The sequence below is a fragment of the Cotesia glomerata genome, unplaced genomic scaffold (genome assembly GCF_020080835.1).
Source record: "Cotesia glomerata isolate CgM1 unplaced genomic scaffold, MPM_Cglom_v2.3 scaffold_17, whole genome shotgun sequence".
NCBI lineage: Eukaryota > Metazoa > Arthropoda > Insecta > Hymenoptera > Braconidae > Cotesia > Cotesia glomerata.
Window position 1 is genome coordinate 24,867 of NW_025402108.1, and position 24,965 is coordinate 49,831.

The window sequence follows — 24,965 nt, forward strand, 5'->3', positions numbered from 1 at the left end:
ATTTATAATTAATTTTTTATTAATGATTTTTTAATTTTTATGAAATTTTTTTTAAGATGACATTGAGGAATCTGGTCCTGTAATCCGCGAGCAGCAACGTGAGCTGCAGCGATTGCAGAATGAAAATTCTCAGCTCCGAGATGACCTGTACAATCACCAACAGTACTATCTGTATCAAGGGGACCAGATAGCGTCGTTGGAGCAACGTCCAGGATTTGCTGCTTCGCAACCTTCAGCTTTAGGAGCAATATTCAGCATTACTGCAGGATCCTGAGATTGATAAAAGAGCTCAAGAGCTTTTCCCTGAATTCATTTAAAATAAAAAAAATGTATGAATTTGTATAATTAAAATGTTTGATAAATAAAAAAAAAAACTAGTCTGTTTATTTATTAAAAAATTTGTTTATATTATTATTATTATTATTATTGATTTTACTATTATTATTAAGAAAATAATCAAAATTTGTATGGTAAAATGGATTTTTATGGTTAAATTCGGTGTCGCTGGAAAGGTCTTGGCCTGAAGTTGTGCATTTTTTTTTAATGCTTTTCTTTAAAAATAGTTTATTATATTTTGATAAGTTTTCGAAGTGACTTAAGTCAGTTGCTTATTACAATTTATTATTATTATTATTATTATTAAGTTATTATACCCTGGCGGAGTTTCAAACGAAATGCTTCAACTACCTACTTGAACGAGCAGAACTTAATGCAGAACTGTATCGAGCCTAGTGATTCTACGACAGTGATTGTTAATCAATGATGAAAAACTATAAAAATTTATAGTGATTTTACTTTGAGTTCTTGTTTACTTTTCTAAGTTCTTCTTTACTTTTGAGTTATTGCTATAATTTATTATAGTTATTATTATTATTTATTACAATTATTATTATTATTTATTGTAGGAATGCATGTGTAAATGATAATAGTCTGATATAGTAGGTAACGAGCGCTTTATCGACTGATGGTAAGGTACAAATTTATTAATAATATATTATCTATAGATAAAAAGTTATAACTTTAAATTTGTACCACACTTATTTCAAACATCAACATGAGAATTGATAATGAATTCGAATTTGTTGTATGGACCCCCATAATTGAAAAGGATCAATTTATTCCCAATAATCTGCTCATTCAATGATTCCAGTAAAGATGGATTTTTTTGTATAATTACAGCCGCTCGTTTCGGAAGATAAACGCAGAATTCATCATTTAGTGATGCAACTATGCTATCACCGAATCTTGTAGTCACCATCTTGAGTCCTGTCACATCATATTCTTGGTTGGGGATAAGTTCAGACATTTTCTTCTTTGGTAAAATGTCTTTTAAAGTAGCTGCATCGTTGAAGGCTGAGAAATCCATAATGTAACTAAAGAAAAAGTATTTAATGTTTTAGAAAAGTATTAAAACTATTTCATTCCAATAATAAAGATTAAAGTACTTACATTTGTTTTTAGTATAACGATGGTTAGAAATACACGTAATACGCTAAATCAGTCTAGCTTCAAACGACCAATAGATATTAATGTCAATCACAACACAAGATTTTGATAACTGTTGATGTGCACATTCAATAACTTTTGAAGACTGTAAAATTTCAAGCTCTGATGCTGTCTTATAGTCCTAAACCCCCACCAAAAATTGATTGAATTAGGGGGAAATTTTGATAAAATTTTCAGAAAAATGAGTCATTTGTTGTTAATAAATGAGTAATACAGCTGATAAGCTGATTAATTAATTGATAATCCTATTATAATCACCTTATCTGATTAAAATTCTCATTTTTACTTATAAAAACATGACTAATTCTATCAATATGCAGATCAAAAATTGATTAAATAATAAAATAGAAAGTTTATACACCCAGTGACTAATATAAGATAAGATAACAATAGTTATTAGATAAGAATTATTATTAACAAACTGATAATATCCCCTCCAAATCGTAAGCCATGCAAATAATCAAATTCAAAAGTATACATCCCCACCTTCGCGCAAGGCCCCCACAAAAACTAGCGCCCTCTTTTCAATGATCGATAGAAGCACACAATCAATAACAAAAACTGACTGTAGATAAGACCCAAAACGCAGCAGCCAATATAGAAGATTACATAAAAATTACCGACAGAGGGTAAACAACTCATCTTAGTTCATGGTAGTGGCCGCTAGGTGGCGCTAGTGTTTGGGGTTCAACCCCCCCCCCTGTTACACTACTGTTGTGCAGCTCATACGCTGCTGCTTGCAGTTCAAGCTGCAATCAATAAATCAAACCTTCACAAATCATTGTCGAAAGCAAGAAACGCAGCTAAAATTTTTAGAGTCGACAGTACAATTAACGAAATCAGGCGTTTAAGACCGACTGCGTCGAAACCTGTTCTCGATTTGCCTACTCGCTGGTCATCTACGTATGATATGTTATTCTCTTTGCTTAAATTGGAAGACTTCAAAAGTTACGTTCCATCACTTACTGCGAGTGATTGGAATAACATAAAACATTATGTAAAAGCATTAAAACCAGCAAAAGATGCTACTTTAAAATTACAAAAGGAGCAGCTAACGTTGCCGGAATTTTATTCAGTGTGGTTAATATGCCTCGAACAAACGGAAAAAACTCAGACGCCATTATCAAAAAACATTATAAAGTATATGAAAGTTCGACAAGATAATCTCTTTGAGAATCTTGCTTTCATTTCTAGAATTTATATAGTGTCAATAGTTATAAATATTTTATTGAAAGATATGAGTAGAGTGAATTATCATTTTGATAATATCTTAAAAAGCACCTCACGCTTTTTTTAAAATAAAATACATTTTTTTTATTTACACTATTATTAATTTGTATTTATTGAAATTTTTAACACTATCCTTAATTTAAATTTATTAAAATTTATTTTCTATTTTTTAGTTTTGTTTTCTATAAAAAGCGTGTTTTTAGTTTTTTTAAACTATTATTTATTTTTTAATTTTTAGTTTGGTTTATTTACAAAAGCGTGATTTTTTAGTTTTTTAAAACTATTATTTGTTGATTATCAAAAATATTCATACTATCGTTCATAGTAAGCGTCGACATCGAATTCATATTCGATGTTTACAATTGTTATTTTTCTAAGTGAATTCTTTTGATTAACATGTATTGCCAGCATTGTAAGTATAGCTTTTCGATTGTCGAAAATATTGATACTGTCATCCATAGTGAATGTCGACATCCGCTGCACTCTAGATCATTTTATCAGTAACGATTCAGCATGACCCTTTGTAAACTTATCATAGGGGAACAGTTACCGACGCTATCTATTACCATCTGAAGTAACTTTGTTGCAGCTGCAACATCACAAAGAAGTAATAAAGACTTTCCGAATCAATTGAACAGTTGAATGTACGGCTACAATCTTAGAATTTGCCGGAAAAAAACATTTTTTTTTTTTGGCGTGGACGGGAGTAGAACCCACGACCGGCGAATCCGAAGACTGACGTCACAGAAGACGCGCGCCTTAGACCGCTCGGCCAAAGAACGCACTAATATGAGTGGGATATTCTTACAGTAATAAGGTACTGCTAAGCGACTCTTCTTTACCTTATCAACTGAGTGATGGTAGTTTCTTTGACTACAATGGTTATAACGGGTAACGGGGAATCAGAGTTCGATTTCGGGGAGGGAGCCTGAGAAACGGCTACCAGAACCAAGGAAGGCCGCAGGCGCGCAAATTACCCACGGAGAGTTACATACTGACATACTGACATACAAGTGAAGCTAATAAAAAGCGTGTAAAAATAAATGATCAAGATTAGTTCTTAAAAATAAAATACAAAAAAATAATAGTAAATTACCTGTGCTGAGACAATTTTTGGTTTCGTTCGCTTTAGTCGCTTTTGATATAAACGTAATTTATTTACAAATGAATAAGAAACATTGAATATATGTGAAACTTTGCGGCTACTCCATTCTTGAGGTATACAAGTTAAAATTTCGATTTTATTCTTGAAGTTTAACGCATGCCTAAGTTTTTCTTTAACATCATCAATGAATAAATTAATTGAATTTTCTGTAGTTTTAAACGTTGCCATGTTAGCTTAATTTCTCTGTATCTCGAAATAAACTTTAAACAAAGCTTGAGGAACTACGATTTTTACTTTATATAATAAAAGCGAAGAATTTTATAAATATTATACACTCAAAAAACTTAAATAAGGAAATAAGATAAAAAATTTTTAATTTACTATTAAAATTTTTTTTTAATAATATCATTGACTTCTGACGTACTTAAGTTTGCAAGTGCTTAAATAACACTATTACAATTTTCGTCTGAACCTTTATTTTAAAGCAGAGGTAATACTGTAGTAATAGAATGAATGATATATACTATACCTGGACTTCAAGGTTTCCGCTCAAATGCTCCAAACGGGAGAAAAAACATTTAGCGTTTTTTTAAAGACATCAAGTGTGCAATGGTTCGATGAAAAAAATTTTTTTTAAAAACTCAGAAAAATGTATAGATCAAATTCACCTAAAAAATTTTTGACAAAATGCCATTTTCACTTGAAATCATAAACAACTCATATAATTTTATGATTTGGAAAAAATAATTCGTCATCTGGGAAACTTCTTTTAAAAAGTTTATGTAATTATTTATAAAAATATACTTAACAATTGACCAAACATTTTATTCATTAATAAAAATTTCATTTCCATTACTTGCATAGCATTATCATTTTTAACATAATAATTGATAGATTATATAATTTTCGGTCAACAGTTTGGTAAATTTTTATGAATAATCAAATTAACTTTTTGAATAAAGCTCCCTCGACGACCAGTTATTTATCAGAATCATAAAATTCCGAGCATTTCGATACATATATTGTATGAACAAATAGTTGATTCAATTGTTAAGTAAAAAAAGCAAGTTAATTTATTTTTGAAAAAGTTTTTAGAAACAGAATCTTCGTCAAATATATTTAAAATAATTTTTCTCATCTGTCGATCGAACGATAAGAAACCTTATCCTCTCGCTCTATCTCGGAGATCTGTATATTGTAATAATAATAATAAAAATAATTTCCCTTTCTACCTTCTCCCAATTTTCAGAATTGAAAACTCAAGAGAGAGATACTTATTTTTACTTTCTTGTCTTACACATTAAGGCATATACCATCAACTCGTTGGTAGCAAAAATTTTCAAACCTTTTTTTTGCTTAAAAAAAATTATTTTTTCCTATTTATAACTTGTTCTTTAAATCTCTCGTCACTTTGAACTTGCGTGTATATGTTAATCGAAAGTCATGTATTATATTTGTACTATTTTTGAGCCCAAAAAAACTGAAAAACCGATCTTGGGTAATTAAAATTTCATTAAATTTTTTTATGCTTAAATTTTTTCTGAATAAAAGTAAGTACAAGCTGTGATTAAAAAAAATAGATCAATCGATAAATTATTTACCAAGTTAGAGCTACTTGCTTAAACGTGTTGGCGTTCAACGCTTCAATTTTGCATTAAAAAATTTTTATGACGTAAATTATTGGTCCTAGAGAAATCCTGTTTTGCTTATTTTATTTGTTAATCTTTACTCTAAATGTTGTTTCCAGCATATTTCAAGCAATTTTTATTCGTTAACGAGATAGATTAATCTAAAGCTACTTGCAAAATATCACGGAGAGAAAAGAATATAACTTATTCCTATGTAGAATGGTAACCATTACCATGTTACGTAGTATCTGAATAATAATTTTTATTAAATGTTGAAAATAGAGTTCCGCGCGACTTTTGTCACACGGCTGCGCCGATGCTAAAATACGACGGCAGTTGCGTGGAACCCTATTTTCAACAGTGAATAAAAATTATTGTTTTTCAAGTTAGAGTTCCGGGAGTCGAGATTTTTTTTCAGAAATTTCCTCCTCTTTAAGGATCTTTTTTCTGATTTTTGATATCACTAATAGTTATTGAGTTATTTACAAAAAGCTAAGATTTGTTATTTTGGATATACTTTTTGTAAATAACAAATTGAAATTTTCATCAAAAAAATGAAAAAAGCAACAACATTTTTTTCAGAATTTAATTCCGCATCGAACGAGTGATTGTTCATATTTTTATCACAATTTCTAAGATTTTTATTAGCAAATTTATACAGGGTTCTCACAAAAATTTTCCAAATCGGACCATGCATACTTGATGTCTTAAACAAAACCCATAACTTTTTTCTACTGTCTGGATTGCTGGGTACTATATAGAATGTATGCTTTTTGACCCACTAGATGAAAGATCGCAAATATGATATCCGTTTTATATCTGTTAGTCCCAGTGTTCATCTATGTACACTTAACATAATCTACATAGCAAGAAAATATTATATAGATAGCTTATGACTTCAAGTGTAAATGGGCCGAATTTCCTCCTTGTTCAGAATTTTTTTTTTTTGGTTTATTTATTTGGTTTAAATGCCAAGGCAGCAAGCCGAATGGCAAAATTTACAAATATTTAAATATAAAGATAAGAATATTTAAATATAAAGATAAGAATAAGTACACGTACAGTTATAGCAAGTACTACCATGATAAATAATACATTATGCAAATGAATACTTATGATACATTTTATCGCAATAATAATTTTAGTAAATGATGATGATAGGATTTTATTGGATTTAGCAGTATAATAGTGTAGTGATATAATATAATATGCATGTAGATATGTAAATTCCAGAGATTTGTCTAGATTTTTCTGAGATTTACAATTTACAATTTACCGTCAGTTTCTAATTTCATGAAAAATTCAAAAGCTTTTGTTTTAAATGTTTCCAAACTATGAGATTCGATTATTTAAATGAGCAGTTCTCTCCAAAGCCGTATCGCTGACACCACAAATGAATTTTCATATGATTTTGTAGTAAAGTGTGGTGTTTTAAACATGACGTTATTGTATTTTTCTGCTATTCTTTCTGATCGTCTAATGTCTTGGTCCTCTTCTATGAATAAATTCCGTAAGAATTTTGGTTCACCAGTGGATAACAGCTTATAGAAATAGCACGCCAAGCAATACAATCTCTTTGTCTTAATGTTTAGCCACTTTAGCGAAAGTCTATGAGGAGTAATATGTTCATCTCGTTTCAAATCCAATATGAATCTAATTTAATTATTTATTAATCTTTGCAATTTATAATCCAATCGTTTAGAGGAATCCAGCAACACTAATGAGCAGTATTCGATTATCGGAAGAATTGTGGCAGTTATTAATAATTTGCGAGTGTATGTGGAGAGTATATTCTTCCTATGTTTAAGGCTATTTAGTGCTCCATAAACCTTTCGAGTAATATGTGCAACATGGATGTCCCAGGAGTGATTGTTAGTTAAGTAAATTCCCAGATGTTTAGTTGAATTTACGTATGGAATAACCTTTCCGTCAATGGTTATCTGGGGAAGATCATAGCCTTCGAGTAACTTCAATTTGCTATTACTTCCTAAGATCATGACTTTAGTTTTTTGAAGGTTAATCTTAATTCCATTTTCTCTGGCCCAGTCAGCTACTGCTTGTGCATCAACATTTAATTTATAGGCTGCTCTATTCAATTCATAGAGTTTGAAGTGGAGATATGTATATTTGTCGTCAGCGAAGAGACCATGTTTGGTGTATTTTAGTCGTTTTGCCACACCGTTTATAACGATTAGGAAGAGAATAGGACCTAGAATTGATCCTTGCGGAACTCCAGAGGTAGTACTGATTGGACTTGATGGTACAGAGCTCAGATCAAGAACTGATTGTGATCGACGTGTTAGGTAAGATTGAAACCAGCAGATTACTTCAATCGAAAAACCCATTTCGTACATGGTAATATATAGAATTTTTGGGTTTAGGTAATCAAAAGCTTTCGAGAAATCAAATAAGATGAGGTAGGTAAGATCTTCTCTATCAATAGCTCTTCTGATTTCCTCGGTTAAGAGTAGCAGGGCCCCTTGGGTGCTGTGAAATTTTCTGAATCCTGACTGATAGTCATCAAGGAGATTGTTTAATTCAAGGTACTCGACCAATTGATTTGCAATGATGCGTTCGAATACCTTAGCAAAATGAGACAAATTTGCTATCGGTCTTGTGTCTGATATGGATTTTGGTAAATTTATCTTGTTTAATGGAACAATAAATACCGATTTCCAAGCTTCAGGAAATATACTTGTTTCGAGAGAACGATTTAGGTTGTTCATTAAAAAGATAGATACTTGTTGTAAATGATCTTTCAGCCATTTAATGTCTAGACCATCAGGACTTTTTCCTTTGGACTTTTGTAGAGTCAGTTGGAGATTTTTAGTGACATCAACAATATCTATTTGTTTCCAATTTAATAAGCTGCTACTTTTCTAGAAGTATAAGTAGATAACTCAAAAATAAAATCTCTGGAACATGAGGGGTGTTTCTTTAGAATATTTGCATAAAAAATATTCAAATTTTTTGCATCAAAATGATCTAATGGCGATAATTTCTTAGGCTTGATAATACCCACACGTTTTAGATCTGTCCATACATTTGATTTTTGCGATGAGTTTTCTAGAATAGTTTTGAAATAAATATCTCTGGCGATATTTAGCTTATTTTTTAGATCTTTTCTCTTCATTTTGTAGAGCCTGAGTAGATTTTGATCACCTGTGCGACGTGCGCGTTTATATAGTGTATCACGCTCACGGAATTCACGTCTTAATGCATTTGTTAACCAAGGATTATTTGGACGTTTTAATTTTTTCTCTGTAAGTGGTGCAAAGTTATTTAAAGAAGCTATGATTGATTTATTGAAGTATGAAGTTAGATCATTTGGGTCAGCTTCTTCAAAGTTTATGTTTATTTGATTAAGTTTACTATTTAGATCATTTGCTAGAGCTGCATGATTGCAATTTCTGAAGTCTCGAAATTCAACTTTTTTATCATATTTAATTGGTGATTCTAATCTGTATTCACAAAGAAGGTAATCATGCCCACCAATGAATGGAAGTGAAGACTTTGAATATCTTCCTAATTTATCTTCATTATCAATAATAATGACATCCAACCATGATTCTGTTTCAGTTGTGTGAAATGTGGGACCATAAGGTATACAATACAGACCAGATTCTGAGATGAAAGATTTCAGATGATTTGATTGTCGATTTGATTTCAGAAGATTACAATTTAGGTCGCCCATTATGAGTATATTTTTGTAAGATGGATAAAATTTGCCAAATTTAGTGTAGAAGCTATCAAGTAGTTTGCCCTGTGGCCTTCTATAGATGGATGAGAGAAGAATATGAGATCCAGACGGTAGAATAACATCAACTATTATAAACTCTGGATTGTTTATGTCTTGAGATTCCGATGAATAAAGTAATTTTGCTTTTAAACAATTATTGATGAAACAAATTATACCTCCACCTCTGATGTAATTACCATTTGTATTTAATAATCCTCGATCGCATCTTATAATCGAATAGTCTTTAAGAGAGATCTGTATGTCTGGGTTTAACCATGATTCAACTATTGTGATAATGTGTGGTTTATATTCATTTACTAAAAATTCGAATTGGGCTAAATGAGCTGGATAACTGTTTATATTTAGATTTAGAATATTTATTGAGGAATTTATAACAACTTGCTGCTTCGGTAATTGTTATTGACAGTTATTTAGATCATTCTCTGTAAATATTTGAATTTTAGGCGAATTTTCATCCTTTTTGACAAAGATATTTCCTTTATAGACCCAGACATATTTTATTTTCATTTTAACAGCTTTAGATTTGATACGCTGCAGAAAATTGTACAGGTCCCCATGAAGAAATTCATTAATAAATATTAATTTTTCTGGAGCAATATCAGCATTACTATTGAAAATGTTTTTTGCAAAGAGTTTTGGTGTACGACGTTTAGTATCTATGATGTGTTCACAGACTTGCGGTGACTTCAGATTAAGGATGAATGAGTGTGAGATTTGCTGAGAATTTGTGTTGCTTTGATTCTTTTTACCTTTGAACTCACGAATGGTTAGCACATCATTTGTAAGATTTGCGATGCCAAGCTTGTCGAATATTTGGTGGACTATTTGGTTTGGTGTCAAATCAACATTTATGCTATGTGGAACTCCAGTAATCAGCAGTTGAGAAGACATGCGACATTCTGTAGTTGAAGAAGTGTTTTATATATCACCAAGACAGTCCAATGTTGACTTTAGTAGCACAATTTGCGCTGTGTTTTCATCACATTGTTTGGAATGATGCTGAAGTTGTTGGGTAATAATCTTGATTTCTTCTGAAGATGATGCTTGAACTTTGGTTACCTCCGTTGGAGATTCATTTACAGCTTGTGAATTTTCTGCTAGTTGCTTAATTTTGTTGTTATTTGTGTCCATATTTCCCACCAGATTTTTAATGTCTTCACTATGTTTAGTTAGACTTTTGAAGACATTTTTTATATTTAAACTATTGTCATATGACATATTTAATAAAAGATTTACCTTTTCCTCCAGATTGTAATTTGACCAATCTGGCTTTTCAGCAACACAATTTGCCATTTTCGGAAGATTTCCAGTGCTTGGCGACGGAAAGACAGAGTCGTCTTCAGTACTTATCACAGGCGGGGTTAGTGGTGATGAATTTGCTGATTTAAAGCTAGATTGTGAAGATTTAAGTCGATTCGAACTTGATAAACTAGACGGTCGTATGATGCTAGCCCTGGATAAGGTTTGATCGGAAGTGCTGGGCAGTATACTGAGAGGTGATAATGGTGCGGTAATTGCTTTGACACAACAATTGTTTGGTAATTTCGTTTTCACAACTTCTTTAGCACAGCTAGGATGGTAAGATAATTTGCACGTTTTACAGATGACAGGTTTTAAAACTGTTCTTTTGCATCTAGCGCAGTCCATAACAAAATATACAACCTGAGACTTATTTGATACAATATCTAAATAACGGAGCTGTCAAAATTGTAAACAGCACCATTTGTTTTGTTTTGAGTAAGTGGTGACACCTGTTGAGCACTGTTATAACTATTTCGATAATTTAAACTGCACAGTGAGAGTGGTGGTGGACTTTGGTGACTTGGCTATAGTCCCGCCTTGATACTATCCGCCTATGTTCACGTCTTGATAAGATACAATAACCTCAATTGGAGTAGAGCAGATATATTAAAATTTATATCTCTGTTTCCAATAAAGTAATATCAGAGCTTTTCTGCAACCTTGAAAGATTGAAAAATTGCGCTTGCAACAGTATCTGTAACAGAAAAAGCCCAAGGGCACAAAAGGCAGAAAAATGTTCCAAAACAAGAGCGATAAATATCACTAAATTAATGATGAAATGCACTCACTCTCCAATTATACGCTAGTTATTTTTAACCGCTTTATGGCTGGTTGCGTTGTAAACAAACTCAGAATATTCTTTTAAAGCTATAATCACTGCGTAATTAATTGCGTAATTTTTTATTATGATGATTAAATGCCATATTTTTTTATTTTAATACTTTAAGAAAACAAAACCCTTGTAAAATATTAATTAATTAACTTTTTTATACATCGGTCAACTAATTGGTGACCGGTCAACAACTGGTGCATTTACCCTAGTAATCATCGAAAAAATAAATGGTTTTTTCGAAAAATTAAAAAAAAATAGAAGAAAGCTTCAAACATTTTATTTGTATTTTTTCTTTCAAAAACTAAATTGAAAAAAAAAAAAAAAGTTGTTCTTTGGTCATTTCTCGAAACCATGAAGAAATAAATTTAGCGAATCAAAAAGTATAAAATTTTGAAAAGGCGAAAATTCATCAAATGTGTTGTTTTAAACGCCGTCCATTGTTAAAAAATGGACCGAAAAAGAACTTTTTTTTTTACTTTCTTTATTTTTCAAATTAGTTGTGGAAAAAAAAATGTTCAAAAAAATTTTTCGTATTTTTTTTTTGAAAAGTACATTAAAAAACAAAAAAAAATGTTTTAATATATAAAATTTCGAAAAAGTAATAGGCATTTGAAAAAAAAAATTTCCTTACTATACCGCCTACACTAGAAAACTTATCGCTTACATTTTTATTTACATTCTTCAGAGGGCGCTAATATTCAACACTTAACAGTCGAAATTTATGTGAAATGAATCGTGAAAAAAGTAAGGGTGGGAGGAGTATTCGGCTCGGAGTCTTGGTCCCTATCACTCGTTTTGGGAGCGGCTGACGAATTTTCACTACCACTCACCTCGTTGACTGAGCGCCTCAAACGAGTATCCTAAAAAGAGTATCTTAACAAGACTGCTGTTCGTTCTTACTCGGAGTAGGAGCACGCTAGTTAGACGGACAAATATCTTATTGAGTGAGTATAGTATCTGTGCGTTCAGAACTGCTTGCTCGAGAAGTATAGCTTAAAACGAGTAAAACTCTTATTCCCTATCCCTGTAATAAACTGAAAAGTACTTAACCTTTAATATTAAGATCAAAAAGTTATTAAAAATACATTTTTATTATTAATAGAGAGTTTTTTGTTATTCCTGTAAAATAGTGATTTCTGAGATACGAGGTTTTACCAAAGTACCGTCGATTTATTTGATAACTGTATGAATTGTATCAGTCAAAGACGTTACATGTTTGTCTTAGTACTTGAGTCGATTAAATAATACGCCCAAGAATTCAAAAATGTCATATAGATACGAAAGAAAAATTTCATTCTTGGCATGTCTATTTAACATGATTTATTACACAAGAAGTATATTACACCCCTTGGGAAAGAAAATAAGAAATGCCTCAGATCACATGTAATTGTTGGCCGAGGCTTCGCTTCGGCCAACAATTACACGTGATCTGAGGTTTTCTTTTTTACTTCCTAAGAGTTTTTTTTTACTTCCTCTACTTCCGACGAAGGCGGAAAGCGGCAACTTTGTTTAGCGCAGTGGGGCGAAAGTTGCCACTTTCCGCCTGGAGGGCAAAAAAAAATATATAAATATATATATATTAGGGTGCTTCATTTAAAACGAAAAAAAATTTTTTTTTCGCTAATACATGAAAATTTTGTTCCTTTTTTCGAAAAAAAAAATCCCCTGAAAATTTGAGCCCTAAATTTTAATTTTAAGTGGTTCCTTCTGATCGATGTATGTTTCCCATTTAAATAACATATAAATCATGATTTTATGAATTTAAATTAATGTAGCTCCGTTTGATTTGATGGCATTTCATTGCGATTGGTCGGAATTTATAGCTATAACGACTCTACAAAAAAATTTTCGTTCTTTGTCCTAAAGTTTATACTATTATTTTCCAGTTAGTTATGCACAAAAACGAAAAGAAAATACCTTTTTTCGGTATAAAGTTTGCTTTTGTGATAGTTATAATAATAATACTCATTTTTCAATTTTTTCATAAATTTTAATTGATTTTAATATTTTTAAAAAGACCGCGCGGTGAGAGTGGGGTATTAACGTTTACACTGTGCCGCTAGATGGCACCCGAGTGATAAACAACCATCAGGTGTTATTTACAAGCCCAGAATAACTTAAAATGTCGTCACGAAAGTGCAAATACGATGCTGATGCATTTTGTTTTATATGTGGTCAATTTATTAAAGTTCGAGACGTGAAATATGAACTAAAGACATCTCACGTTCTCTGTGAAGCCTATGAAGCATATTTTGACTGTCCTGTACGGAATCAAGATAAGCCATGGGCTCCACATGTTGCTTGTAGTTATTGTAAAAGGTGTTTGGAAGGTAAGCAATTTTTATTTAACTAAGCGATGAATCCAAAATAATAGACATATTAATTTTTATTTTTATATTTTTAGGTTGGTATTGAGGTGAGAAAAGGTCTATGAAATTTGCAATACCAAGGATTTGGCGAGAACCAAAAGACCATATTACTGACTGCTACTTTTGTATGGTGAATCCGAGTAAAAGACGTAGGGGTAAAAATGCAAAACCTATTGAATATCCTGACCTCGAATCTTCTTCTGCTCCAATTGCTCACGACCTGACACGACCAGTACCTGAGCCACCAAAAAAATTATCGCAGAAAAGTAGCTCATCTTTTAGTTCTTATAAAAGTAATTCCGATAAGGAGTTTTTGCCTACACCTGAACAACCAAAACACTATCTCATTACTTCAGAAGATTTTAACGATCTAATTAGAGATTTAAATTTGCCAAAAAATAAAGCAGAGCTTCTAGGCTCTCGGTTAAAACAGTGGAATTTGCTTGATGATGTTAAGATCACGGATCAGCGGACTAGGCATGAAATGTTTGCAACGTTTTTCACGAAGGAAGATGGACTTTGTTTTTGTAATGACATTAAAGGTATGTTTGAAGCAATTGGCATATCCTGTGTCCCTAGCGAATGGCGTTTATTCATTGACAGCTCTACAAAAAGTTTAAAAACAGTTCTATTGCACAACGGAAATAAATTTCCGTCTCTTCCAATTGCTCACTCAGTACATCTTAAAGAAAATTATGAAAGTGTCAAAATTTTGCTTGAATCTGTAAAGTATCGTGAGTATAACTGGGAGCTGATTGGAGATTTTAAAATGGTGGGATTTTTAATGGGGCTACAGGGTGGATATACAAAGTATCCATGTTATTTGTGCTTGTGGGATAGCAGAGCGGATTCTAAACACTATATTCAACGGTCATGGCCTGTAAGAACAGAATTGTGTGTCGGAAAACAGAACGTCAAATTTGAGCCGATTGTTGAAGCGGAAAAAGTGTTAATGCCGCCTTTGCACATTAAGTTAGGGTTGATGAAACAATTTGTTAAAAAACTGGATGAAACTTCAGAAGCTTTTGGATACTTAAAAAAATTTTTTCCGAAGTTATCGGAAGCAAAGGTTAAAGCTGGGGTTTTTGTTGGTCCGCAAATAAGACAGATTTTCGCCGATGAAAAATTTCCAACGTTGCTGAATCGTACTCAAAAAGCAAGTTGGAACAGTTTTAAAGCAGTAGTTTCTGGATTTTTAGGAAATAATAAAGCTGAAAACTACGAAAAGTTGGTTGAGGATATGCTTACAAATTTTAAGGCCATGGGCTGCAGGATGTCATTAAAAGTACATATGCTGCATGCTCATTTGGATAAATTTAAAAACAATATGGGAGCCTATTCCGAAGAGCAAGGAGAACGTTTTCATCAGGACATCATGAATTTTGAACAACGCTATCAAGGCCAATACAATGAAAACATGATGGGCGACTATATTTGGGGTTTATTGAGAGAAAGTAGCTATGAACATAAAAGAAAAAGTAAAAGTGTGCACTTTTAAATATTTTCCACTTTTCTGTAAGCTAATTTGATAGTAAAACTTAATAAAAATAATAAACATTTTTATTTCAATAGTTTTATTTTCAATCAAAAATTAAAATCCGAGATTTTTAAAAATTTAGTTCAATCAGTCTTCTAAGCACAAAAGCAAAGTTTTTCATGCCATATATTTTTTTTCCGTCTTATTACGACCTAAACTACCGAAATTTAATGCTTTGCAATCAAAGTCAAATTTCATGTTGACCCTATAATATACTATAGTATATTAGTGACCCTTTGAAAGTGCCCTCTAACATTTTTTTGTATTTGAACCCGTCTCGTCGGTGTCGGCCTCGAAACCTCTATTTTCTCAAAAATTGTTATATTTTCGTTCTTATCAACAAAACAGTTGAAGTTATAAGAAAATTGTCAGACAATAATTTGCAGGAAATTAAATTTCATACAAAAATACCCCTGTAATAATTTTCTGAGGTGCGTAGTCCAAAAGGTATAAACAGGTTAATGTATTAAAATCTAAAAAAAATATGAAATTTCAATTTTTATTGTATGATTTTTTAACTCTACCTTATTATCGAATCAGTATACGCTTTTTTTTTAACAAATTTAACTTTATTCAATTATTTTTTATTGATAGAAAAATTTATTGTTTATTACACTGATTTTACTATCGTGGAGCTTTCAAATATACGTAGGTAAAACGTATGATGTAGAGAACAAAGCGTCTTAGATTGAAATAATTGTAATCAGAGCTTAATTCATTGTTTTCTCGCGATAAAATTATTAACACTTGCTTAATTAACACTTAAGGTTAACAGTGCCGTAAATAAAAATAAAAGTAACAAATGCAAAAAATAATTTTGTATTACTCATGCGGGAAAAGTAGCATCTTGGCGCTCGCTGTTACGGTTGAAAAAGAGCTGTTTGCGCATTTTAAAATTACGCATGAGTTTTTTCATAGATGAAACTGTTATTTGAGTGTGACAAGTTTACTTATCGCACGCAAATTATTCTTAGTGCACTCAAACTATCCTTGTCGCACGGAATTGACGGTGAAAACTGCTAAAATTAAAATAAATAACAAAAAAAAACACAATCTAACTGTCAATATTGAAGAAGTGAGGTTGACATTACAACGTTCATATTTTTAACGAAAGTAAAAATAATTAATTAATATCAAGCTGTTTAATTGTGATGAAAATTAATTTACCAGAAATTTGATAATTTTAATAATTTTTGTAACAAATAAATTATGACAAAAAAAAATTTTTTTAAATTGACATGTAGAGATTTTATAATATAAAAAATGCAATTTTCGATAAAAGGAACAAAATTTTCATGTATGAGCGAAAAAAAAAAATTTTTCGTTTTAAATGAAGCACCCTAATATATATATATATATATATATATATATATATATATATATATATATATATATATATATATATATATATATATATATATATATATATATAAATTTTCAGAGTTATTTTTTCAGTGACCCACGTATATATTTAAATTAGAATTTTATTCAGCCTATTTGGTCACAGTGACTAGTGAATCTGATTCAAGCCGATAGATGGACGGTCCATCTTCCCTTTACTGTTTGAGAGTTTTATTCTTTTCTTCACGTTAGTTCGATGGAAATCCATCAAACTTGAATACTAGTAAAGCTGGAAGCTTGTGTTATCTGTTCGAATTATAAAGATGTTAATTAAGTGAAAGAAAATTTGAATGAGAGCTCCTGACATATTATCAGGGAGATCCAGATTCGATTCCTGGCTTGGCAACCAATCCCCATTTTATTTTTTCAAAGTTCATCTTTGCTCTCATTCAAATTTTCTTTCACTATCTTTCACTTAATTAACATCTTTATAACTCGAACAGATACCACAAGCTTCCAGCTTTACTAGTATTCAAGTTTGATGTATTTCCATCGAACTAACGTGAAGAAGAGAATAAAACTCTCAGTGTTACGGCCAGCGTAACTAGAACCAGTTTTTATAATTAATAAATTCTAAACCATATAAAAGTCCGTTAAAACTGAGACATTATATTGCCGATAAAATATCCTAACGTTGAGCTAGCATAATCCTTGTTACCCGACTATCCACGTGTCATACCTCTGTCCCCCCTCTGGTCCCTCACCCTCGGTAACATTAGGAAAAACAGACCAAGCTGCCCAACGCTGGACTAGGCGGGATTAAGGTAATTTAACTACCAATCCGACTAGACCAAGACGCCATCATGCTTTACTTTTTTTGAATACTCATGTACCGAGAATACGTACCCGTGTAAGACCCCCTGCGTGCTCTACAAGTATGGCCGCTCTTCCTAGAAGGATGTCGTCATTTTAAAACGAAAAAATGCATCCAACTAACTTCTACAACTTACAAGTTCTTTCTTAAAAAAAAATATATATTTCCTCTAATTCTTTACGGTCTATATATTAACCTATTTTTTTGTAAAACTTCTCTTTTACTTGTCTTAAATTTTCCAACTAAGGAAGTCACTTTAACCGATACGTTATAAATTACCTCATGGTGTTAATTCATCCCAAAATCCACTCAAGGATATGTAAGGAACGCGTTATTCGGTTAAGAGACGTTTATTAACAATAATGAGATTATACAGATGACTATGACTCAAGGGTTACAATAATATACGGGATAATCAGTGATACCAACTTGGGGGATTTTCCCCTAAATTTAGGGGTATTTTGCAAATAGCGGGAAAGTTTTAGGGGATAAATTTTTTAGGGTATTTTTTTGGGAATTTTATATTCGTCAGAAAATATATTTTAAAATAAAAAATTAATAAAAAATAACAATTCTTCAATTATTAATTTTTAAAAGAACATTTTCAATGTATATATACTAAAGCAAAGTATAAGTGGAGCCCTCGGGAGTTATACCTATATACATTACAAACTTATTGTAGATGTAATATAGCTATAGATTTACGCACCTGTATTATAGTATATGATACCCAGTGGATTTTGACATTTAAACGTTGACATGTTTTTAGTCTAGTAAGAATCAAGTTTTACTTTTTAAATATATCGTGTATAATAACTGCAGCTTTATTATAACACAAATAGTTGATATGAGCAATAAAACAAATTGTTTTAAAGAAAAAAAATACGCTCCAAAATATTCGAAGCAATGGGAACACGACGAAAACTTAAAAGGTTAGTTTGTTATATTTTTGATAATTTTTAAAGCATTTTCCATAATCTCAAGAATGTTTTATTTAGTTACACAATTAAAAGATTTTTTTTTATCAACAATACTTTTTTTCAATATTGTTTTAGATTGGATTGAAACGGGAATCTACCGCTCTCTTGGTCGCCCCTAAATTTATTTAGGGCACCACTGGATTTTTCGTACAGTATCCAGAAACTGGACCAGAACATGGAGTGAAGACTCAGGGTCGTGAGAGATCATTAGGAAGGATACAGAAATTATTAAAAGAAATTCATTTTTACAATTTATTTTATTTAACTAACCATTAATATACAATAAAATCCTCTTACAAAATATCAAATAAACTTAATCCCGACGATACCCTCTTATGGAGCGTCTGTATCGCGGTTTCTATCATAGTTTCTATTCCCGACAGTACCCTCATATGGAGCGTCTATACCGCGGTTTCTATCATAGTTACTATTCCCGACAGTACCCTCATATGGAGCGTCAATACCGCGGTTTCTAGCTTACTACCGTTGTACCCCAAATCCGGCGTCTATACAACGGCTTCTAAGTGCGCCCAGGAAGCAGAGGAGGATACCATGAATCCCTAGGCTACACTGCAATAATATTTTCCACACACACCCACAATATTTAATTTTCTATCTTACGCCTATTGCACCCCCACCTGGGCGTCTATGCAAAGGACTCTAAGTGTGCCCAGGAAACAGAGGAGGATACCATGAATCCCTAGGCAACACTACAATACTTAATACTAACCCACCCACACTATTAATTAGTTTCCAAACACACTAAATATTTCCCCGGATTTTACAGATTAAAATTTATATATTTATTTCCCAAAATTACTATTCCATTCATCCCAACTTAATTATAAATCCTAATTCCAAATTTCAAATTAAAATCATTAACTAATTTATTGCCGTGGTCTTAATAATACAACAATAAATATTTAATTACAAGAGGTCTTTGTATCTTGAATTAATAGATTAAAATCTATTGACAGAAGTCTTAATAATCTGCCAACAATGTTTGGTTACTTCCGAGATTTTACAAATTAATTTTTCCAAGTTTTAACATTAAATTTACTTAATTTATTTTACCAGAATTTATTAAATATTTTATTAGGTCGTTTATAATTTTAGTCTGAATTATTTTCCCAGAATTTAAGAATTATTTATTTAATTAAGAACTCAATTTTTATTAACTAAAAATTCATTAATTGATTTTGTTTGTTTTATTTTGACTAAACTATTTTACTTGTCCTTGAATAACCGAGTTTTATTTTACCTAAATTATTTCATTTTACTTTCTATTGTGTTTGGTTGAAAAACTTAGCATTTATTTTATTTTATTTGAGGATTATATTCTGTCTAGCAACACAGTAAGATTTTAGTCTCGACCTTGAGTGTCCTCTACTCAGCGCTTCGCGCGGGACAAGATGGCTGACGCTCTCGCTCGGTCTTGCGTCTCTGTCGCAAGTTTTTGGTGTTATTTTTTTTCTCTGACGAATTTTTACCAGTTTTATTTTCTACTTTCAATTAAATAATTTACATTAACAATTTTAGTGATTTTGACTGATTCTAATTTTATTACAGACAAATTTTATTTTGAGCAATTAAATTTTTATTATAACTTATTTTACTGATTTTAATTAATTTAACTTCAAATGATTTTACTAAAACTTCTCTAAAACGTTTTACTGATTTTACTTTATGCAATTAGTTAGATAAATTCACTTAAGGTCAATTACCAAAGACAATTTGTTTTACATGGCACCGAAGTCATGAATTGACCAACCGAAATTATTCCTAGTAAAGTCAATCCAAACTCTGCCTACGTAGTAAATTAATTAATCGAAATAATTCCTGGTTTCATTAATTAAATATTTAGTACTTTTATTTCTAACTTGTTCTTAAATTCATTCTTAATTTTATTCTGGACTTGTCTCGATTGTTCTGAAATTTATTCCAAATATGATTTGAAATAAATTCTTGAATAAATTCTAAATAATATTTTAAATAATATTCTGCGTAAATAAATTCTAAATAAATGAATTCCAAATGATATTTTAAGTAAATTATACGACTAAATTCTTATTGACATTCTAAAGATTTCTGATTAATAAATTCTATACAATATTTTAAGTAAATTCTAGTGACTCAATTCTTAAACTAATGATTGTGACCGAACGCGAAATGGCGATGACCTTCAGTCGACTTGAATGCCTGGCTGACGCCGCACCACCAAGAGATCATTTAGACATAATAGTTGTACCTGGAGTTATTATGATTTTAATTGTGCATTCCCTCGTCGAGCTGCAAACTCCTCGTCTCGATGCTGGTACTAAAATCTCCTCGGTGAGTAGTTACTTGGTCTGACGGCAAAGCCTTGGTCAGCGCGTCGCGTCACATACTCCCCAGCAAATATTTTACCTGTAACTGCAAATCGGCATTAGTACTTATTACAAATTAAATTAACTAATGCTAGCTGACAGAAAGGCCTAGCAAGCAATAATTAATAAAGTTTTATCGCTTCGTTCCACAAAAGTCGAGCGAAATAAGATAATTACCTGGGATAGCTGTTTATTACTTTTTGCGTGTCTACTTGGCTGGACTGTTCAGTCACATTAAATCTTCTGAATCTTGTTGGTGAGTTTCTTTCTTCCTCGGCTCTGTCCCCACTCACTCTTGTGGCGGTACTATCAGCGCAGTCACGCCTCTGGCAGCAGACCTGCAACCAAAAACGCCTCAACACCGCCAAGCGCCAACAACTGGGACCCTCCAACGGAATATAGAACACACACAGACGGACACAAATAAATCGCCCTATATACCACCACAGCTGTGGATGCAATCCAATCTAATAAAAGTTTATTAAATAATAATTAATTATTTAAATATATTTCGTGGACTTATATATAATAATAATCGTATCACTTTGGTCTAGTTATTTTTAGTATAGTGTATTCCCCTTGAATCCACAATTGGTGACCCCGACGTGATCAAAGTGATCGAAACGCGGTTATACACGGCATCCCGCCAAAGACAATACCGCGAAATAAACCGACGCGCAACCAATTACATCGCAATAAAAAAGTTATAAAATCAAAAAACTATAAAAAATTGATAAAAATGAGTCTTACTCGCACACCGGACAAGAAAACTGTGGACTCCAACAACAAATTATTAGGATACGACGCCCAAGGTAATCCCGTCTACGAGAATGACAATACTCTCGTCCTGGACAACGCAAGTTCCGAAGAAATCATTAATAGCCTGAAAATAGACAACAACAACACCAATACGGGCACAAAACCGAAAATCCAATTACCACCAGGTAAACAAACGGCAACATACCCAATTAATCCGCTTCTTTACAGCAGCATGTTGCGTCCGGACCAACAATACAATGTAGCACGACCAACGCTGCCAGCATTCTGCAAAACCCGTCCTGATCTCTGGTTTGTGATGACGGAAGCGGAATTTTTCACCTGCAACATCCACGATGATCGAATCAAGTACTTCACGGTCATCAAGGCCTTGGATTCCGAGACGATTGAGCAGTTATCTGACTTGATTCGACAAGAGCCAGCGCAGATAAGTATGAAACTCTAAAAAAAACTGTTATAGCACGAATTTACGACTCTAGGTAGAAGCAGGTTAACAAACTACTACGAGAAGTCAAGCTCGACGGTAAAAAACCGACCCAACTTCTCCGACAAATGCGGGAACTAGCTAATGATCCATCGACGATACCATTTTGCAGCAACTATGGCTCGAGCGGCTTCCAGCATAGATACAACCGTATTTGATAACCTCGAGCACACTACCGCTTGACGCAATTGCCGAGTTCACTGACCGATTCTGCGACATGTCACCGAAAACCCAGGTAATGGCCACATCAGGTAAAAATTACGCATCTAATCCTCTGCTTGCAGATAGCCAATTGCAGAAAATGCAACAGTCGATTGACCAAGGGGCAAATGACATCAATGAGTTGAGAATTCAGCAACTCAACACACAACAACAATTCCAGCACCTCGCTTCGCAACAGCAGCAAATCCAACAGCAACTTGCTCAACTACAATAGACTTTGCAATCACTCCAGCTAGGACATCGATCACGATCAAGGTCAACTACGCTGAACAGAAACGGCATTTGCTATTTCGACAACAAATTCGGAGCAGAAGCTCGTAAATGCACTATGCCCTGCAAGCTCTCCGGGACTTTAAAACTTACGCCGCCGGAAAACTAATGTCACTGTCGTCGGTCGGAGCCGTCGGCGACAGTACTGTAACTCAACCACGTGAGCTCCGTCTTCATGTCTTCGACATAACCACACAATTAAAATTCCTCGTCGACTCTGGCTCGGTGGTATCCATCTTGCCAGCCAGCAAATTTCGGAAAAATCGCAACCCAGATATTCTCACCTTGTACGCGGCAAACTCATCAGAAATCACCACGTGCGGGACTGAGACCATTGATGTCAATCTCAATCTTCGTCGACAATTTCCCTGGTCATTCATCATCGCGGATGTACCAACGCCAATAATCGGTGCAGACTTCCTAGCAAACTACAACCCATTAATTGACATAGCAAACCGTCAATTAATTGATTCAACGACGCAGCTAGCAGTAAAAGGCGAAACGGGACCAATCGAACATTACAATATATCAACTGTCAGCTCACTGATTCCGTCCAGGTACGCTGAACTCCTCAAACAGTACATTAACATCACCAAACCACTCAGCAGACCGTGTATGAGCAAAAAAGGTTATTCACACCGAATCATCACATATGGTCCGCCACCAACAGCTAGACCACGCAAACTGGCTGGTGAAAAGGCCACAGCAGCCAAAAAATAAATCCAAAAACTACTTGACGCCGGTATCATCAGACCATCTAGCAGCCAATACGCCAGTCCGATCCACATGGTCTCGAAAAAAGACGGAACCTGCAGAATGTGCGGTGATTATCGCCAACTGAATGCCATCACTGAACCCGATTCATACCCGTCACCTCTCATCTCAGACTTATTTCCATGTTTGGTCCATAAGAAAGTCTTCTCCAAGATAGACGCTGAAAAAGCGTCCTTATCTGGGCATACCCATGCACCCAGATGACATAGAAAAGACGGCCATCATCACACCTTGGGGACTCTATGAATATCTTGGTATGCCTTATGGTCTCCGAAACGCGGCCCAAACATACCAACGCCACGGTGATTCAATAATCCGCGACCTCAACTTCGCATTCCTCTATGTCGATGACTACCTGGTATTTTCAGACAACGAGGAAGACCACGAAGAACACGTGCGAATTCTTTTGGACCATTTAAACCAACCACGTTACAATCAATGTAAAAAAATGCAGCTTTGCTCAACCTCAGATCGACTTCCTCGGGTACACGATCACTGCTGACGGGTACACACCTAAAGCTGACCGAGTTAAAGCAATCAACAATTACCCAAAACCAGAAACGATCGTCGAATTAAGACGATTCCCGGGAATGGTCAATTATTATCGCCAAAGTATCCCGAACGCAGCACAACTGCTGTTACCTCTCAACAGCTACCTCAAAGAATCCAAGAAGAATGATAAAACCAAGATCATCTGGAACACTGAGGCGGAAGAATCTTTCAACAAGTGCAAAGAACAACTTGCGACAACAACACTGCTGACTCCCATCGTCCAAAGATTCGATGGTATTAACCACGGACGCATCATCAACGGCTATCGGCGCTAAACTAGAACAGCTAGAAGACAACAAGTGGAAACCCATTGGTTTTTTTTTTCGCGCAAGCTTAGCACGACCGAACAACGGTACAGCACCTACGATCGAGAACTTCTCGCAATCTTCGCAGCTGCTAAATACTTTCGCCATCTCCTTGAATGCAGGCGTGTAGTCATCAAGACTGACCACAAACCGCTGACATATGCATTCAAACAAAAGCTTAACAAAGCGTCGGAACGCCAAGTCTGCCAACTTGACTTCATTTCTCAGTTGACAACCGATATAGTCTATGTCAAAGGTGATGAAAACATCGTAGCAGATGCACTCTCCCGAATCAACGCAATTGACATGCCATCAACTCTCACTCATCAAGTCATACACCAAGCACAACAAAACGATGACGAGTTAGAGGATCTAATCCAAAACTCAACATCGTTGAAGCTCCAGAAACTTACAATTGATGGTATCGATGTATACTGCGACATAACCTCTGGTATCGTCAGATCATACTTACCTCGAACACTTCGGAAGACTGCATTCGACGTCGTTCACAATCTCTCTCATCCCAGCGGTAGAACAACGTCGAGAATCCTACGGGAAAAATTCATCTGGCCCGGTCTACGCAAAGACGCCACTGCCTGGTCACGAGAATGTCTTGCATGCCAACACGCCAAGGTTCATCGCCACAATAAGACCAAACCTAACCACATCGATGTTCCTGACAGCCGTTTCAACCACATACACATGGACATCATCTTCCTGCCTAAGGTAAATGACTATTCTTATTGCCTAA

General features: G+C 33.5%; 3 protein-coding genes across 3 annotated transcripts; 2 read left to right on the forward strand and 1 right to left on the reverse strand.

Moving 5' to 3' along the window:
- Positions 1-7,127: 7,127 nt before the first annotated feature.
- On the reverse strand, positions 7,128-10,120 carry LOC123273929. Its single transcript, XM_044741413.1, has 3 exons — positions 9,777-10,120; positions 8,513-9,560; positions 7,128-8,348 (listed from the first exon to the last, which is right to left on the reverse strand). Exons 1-3 carry the CDS (start codon positions 10,118-10,120, stop codon positions 7,128-7,130), a joined length of 2,613 nt encoding a protein of 870 aa, XP_044597348.1.
- Positions 10,121-13,859: 3,739 nt separating this feature from the next.
- On the forward strand, positions 13,860-15,295 carry LOC123273930. Its single transcript, XM_044741414.1, has 2 exons — positions 13,860-14,274; positions 14,932-15,295. The coding sequence occupies exons 1-2, from the start codon at positions 13,860-13,862 to the stop codon at positions 15,228-15,230; spliced, it is 714 nt and encodes a 237-aa protein (XP_044597349.1). The 3' UTR covers positions 15,231-15,295.
- Positions 15,296-22,634: 7,339 nt separating this feature from the next.
- LOC123273931 lies at positions 22,635-23,303 on the forward strand. The gene has a single exon (XM_044741415.1). It carries the CDS (start codon positions 22,635-22,637, stop codon positions 23,301-23,303), a length of 669 nt encoding a protein of 222 aa, XP_044597350.1.
- Positions 23,304-24,965: the final 1,662 nt, after the last annotated feature.

What these genes read in the sequence shown, in the direction of transcription:
- LOC123273929 (XM_044741413.1), bottom strand. Translation starts at nt 10,120, where the DNA reads ATGTCTTCTCAACTGCTGATTACTGGAGTTCCACATAGCATAAATGTT. An exon ending in GAATTTCTTCATGGGGACCT is followed by an intron (nt 9,561 to 9,776) that starts GTACAATTTTCT and finishes AAATATAAACAG; the next exon opens with TTATCCAGCTCATTTAGCCC. An exon ending in ACTCATCGCAAAAATCAAAT is followed by an intron (nt 8,349 to 8,512) that starts GTATGGACAGAT and finishes TTATACTTCTAG; the next exon opens with AAAAGTAGCAGCTTATTAAA.
- LOC123273930 (XM_044741414.1), top strand. Translation starts at nt 13,860, where the DNA reads ATGGTGAATCCGAGTAAAAGACGTAGGGGTAAAAATGCAAAACCTATT. An exon ending in TTTTTGTAATGACATTAAAG is followed by an intron (nt 14,275 to 14,931) that starts GTATGTTTGAAG and finishes CTGGATTTTTAG; the next exon opens with GAAATAATAAAGCTGAAAAC.
- LOC123273931 (XM_044741415.1), top strand. Translation starts at nt 22,635, where the DNA reads ATGCACTATGCCCTGCAAGCTCTCCGGGACTTTAAAACTTACGCCGCC.